This window comes from Galeopterus variegatus, unplaced genomic scaffold, assembly GCF_000696425.1.
Source record: "Galeopterus variegatus unplaced genomic scaffold, G_variegatus-3.0.2 Scaffold482, whole genome shotgun sequence".
NCBI lineage: Eukaryota > Metazoa > Chordata > Mammalia > Dermoptera > Cynocephalidae > Galeopterus > Galeopterus variegatus.
Genome location: NW_007726593.1, coordinates 132595 through 134253, shown reverse-complemented (window position 1 = coordinate 134253; position 1659 = coordinate 132595). Strand labels below are relative to the sequence as shown.

At 39.8% G+C, this 1659-nt stretch overlaps 1 protein-coding gene across 1 annotated transcript in view; it reads right to left on the bottom strand.

The window, feature by feature from the left end:
- Window positions 1-1659, bottom strand: part of LOC103587716 (ryanodine receptor 2-like) — a gene marked incomplete at its 5' end in the record, with an annotated part of 226133 nt that overhangs the window by 111632 nt on the left and 112842 nt on the right. Inside the window, one exon of the mRNA XM_008569236.1 lies at window positions 359-510. Within this exon, the coding sequence (XP_008567458.1) occupies window positions 359-510 (152 nt within the window). The remainder of the gene's footprint in view (window positions 1-358; window positions 511-1659) is intronic.

Genomic DNA, 1659 nt, shown 5'->3' with positions numbered 1-1659 from the left:
ACGGGCGCGACACCGAGGCTTGCGATCCCGTTACCGGTCAGTAAAAAAAGACAAAAAGGAAGAAAAAAAGAGATTAAACATATAAAGTACCGTGTGTGTGTTTGTGTGTGCACGTATGGAAAGACAGAGAAGAGAGAGGGAAGGGAGAGAAAGAAAACAAATACTGCAAACTATAATGATTGATGAATCTAATTCAAGGGTATGTGAATGTTCACTGGATTCGTCTTCTTTTTTGTACATTTGAAACTTTTCAAAATAATATATTAAGAAAAAAGAAAATGAAAAAATCTGCTCAATGTGGTAGAAGAACTACGGCCATCATCATCAAAATAAAAATTTGCTTTGATGCTGAATCTACCTCTTTGCCCACAATTTTGAGCAAATTTGCCATTGACCTTGCAACTGCTAACACAACTCTCTGGGGCTCATCAATCTGCAAGGCTGATGCAGTCAGAGACCAAGCTGGCAGGTCCACAGGCGATCGCGCCAACTCAACTATCATTTCACACCCTTGGAAATACACGTTTTCATGCACAGAACATTTACGGAGCACCTCCTACGGTTCCAGCACTGTTCAAGATACTGAGAATAATACAGACATAAAAGACATGGTTCCAGGCTCAGAGTCTAGCAGTAGTGGAGAAGAGTCACAATTTATACACCTTTGTGTCATCCTTTCCTTTCTGTCCCTCCTATGAACTGAAATTAGTTTAACCTCTAGCTCTTTGGCTTCTGAGAACCTCAAAAAGCAGCTTCAGCAATTTGGAGCCAAACACAGAACAGTATGGATAAAAGCAATGGACATTTTGCTGAGCCAAAGAAGCCACACACAAAAGAGTACATGCTGTATGATTTCATTTATATGAAGTTCTACATCAGGCAAAACTAATCTATGGTAGAAGAAAATCACAAAAGCAGCTGCCCCTGGGGGATAAAAGGAGGGGCAGGGATCAGCTAGGAAGGAATGTTGGGCAACTTTCTGGGGAAATAGAAACGTTCCATATGCAGCTAAGTGTGTGGGTCACACCAATGTATTCATTTATCAAAACCCTACAGCTAGGTTTCTGCATTTCAAAGTATATAAATTTCACCTCTAAGAATTGAAAAGTAGCAATAATAATGTAGTGGGACATGGCAAAAGATGGAAATGTAATTGAAATAAGAGTGGAAGAGCATCAAAAATGTCAAAGGTGATGGTGGGTACACAGGGGTGCATTATACTACTTAGTTATTATTTTTTATGACCCTGAATTTTTCCATAGTAAAAATGTTTACAACAACCAGGTTCATCTGCAGGAAATAAGGAATGTTCCACAAATGCTGAATATATACAAATATATTTAAATCTATGAATCAAGATCGAAGACCTCACAAACAAGTGATCATCTCACGATAAAGACGACAGGGATCTTGCAGGAGAATTAGCTGAGGATCTCCATCCAAAGCTCTAAGGAAGGCTTTGCAGGATGCATTCTAGCCCATCAATGCAGCATCAGCTTCCAATCCACTAAAATCAACACTGGTCACTCTACATAGATCACAGTAACCATGAATAATCCATACTGGAATGCGTGTGTAAATAGTGATTAATAATTCTATTGAAAATAAAAATTTGGGGGCCGGCCCGGTGGCGCACTGCTACAGTGCGCCGCTTGGGAG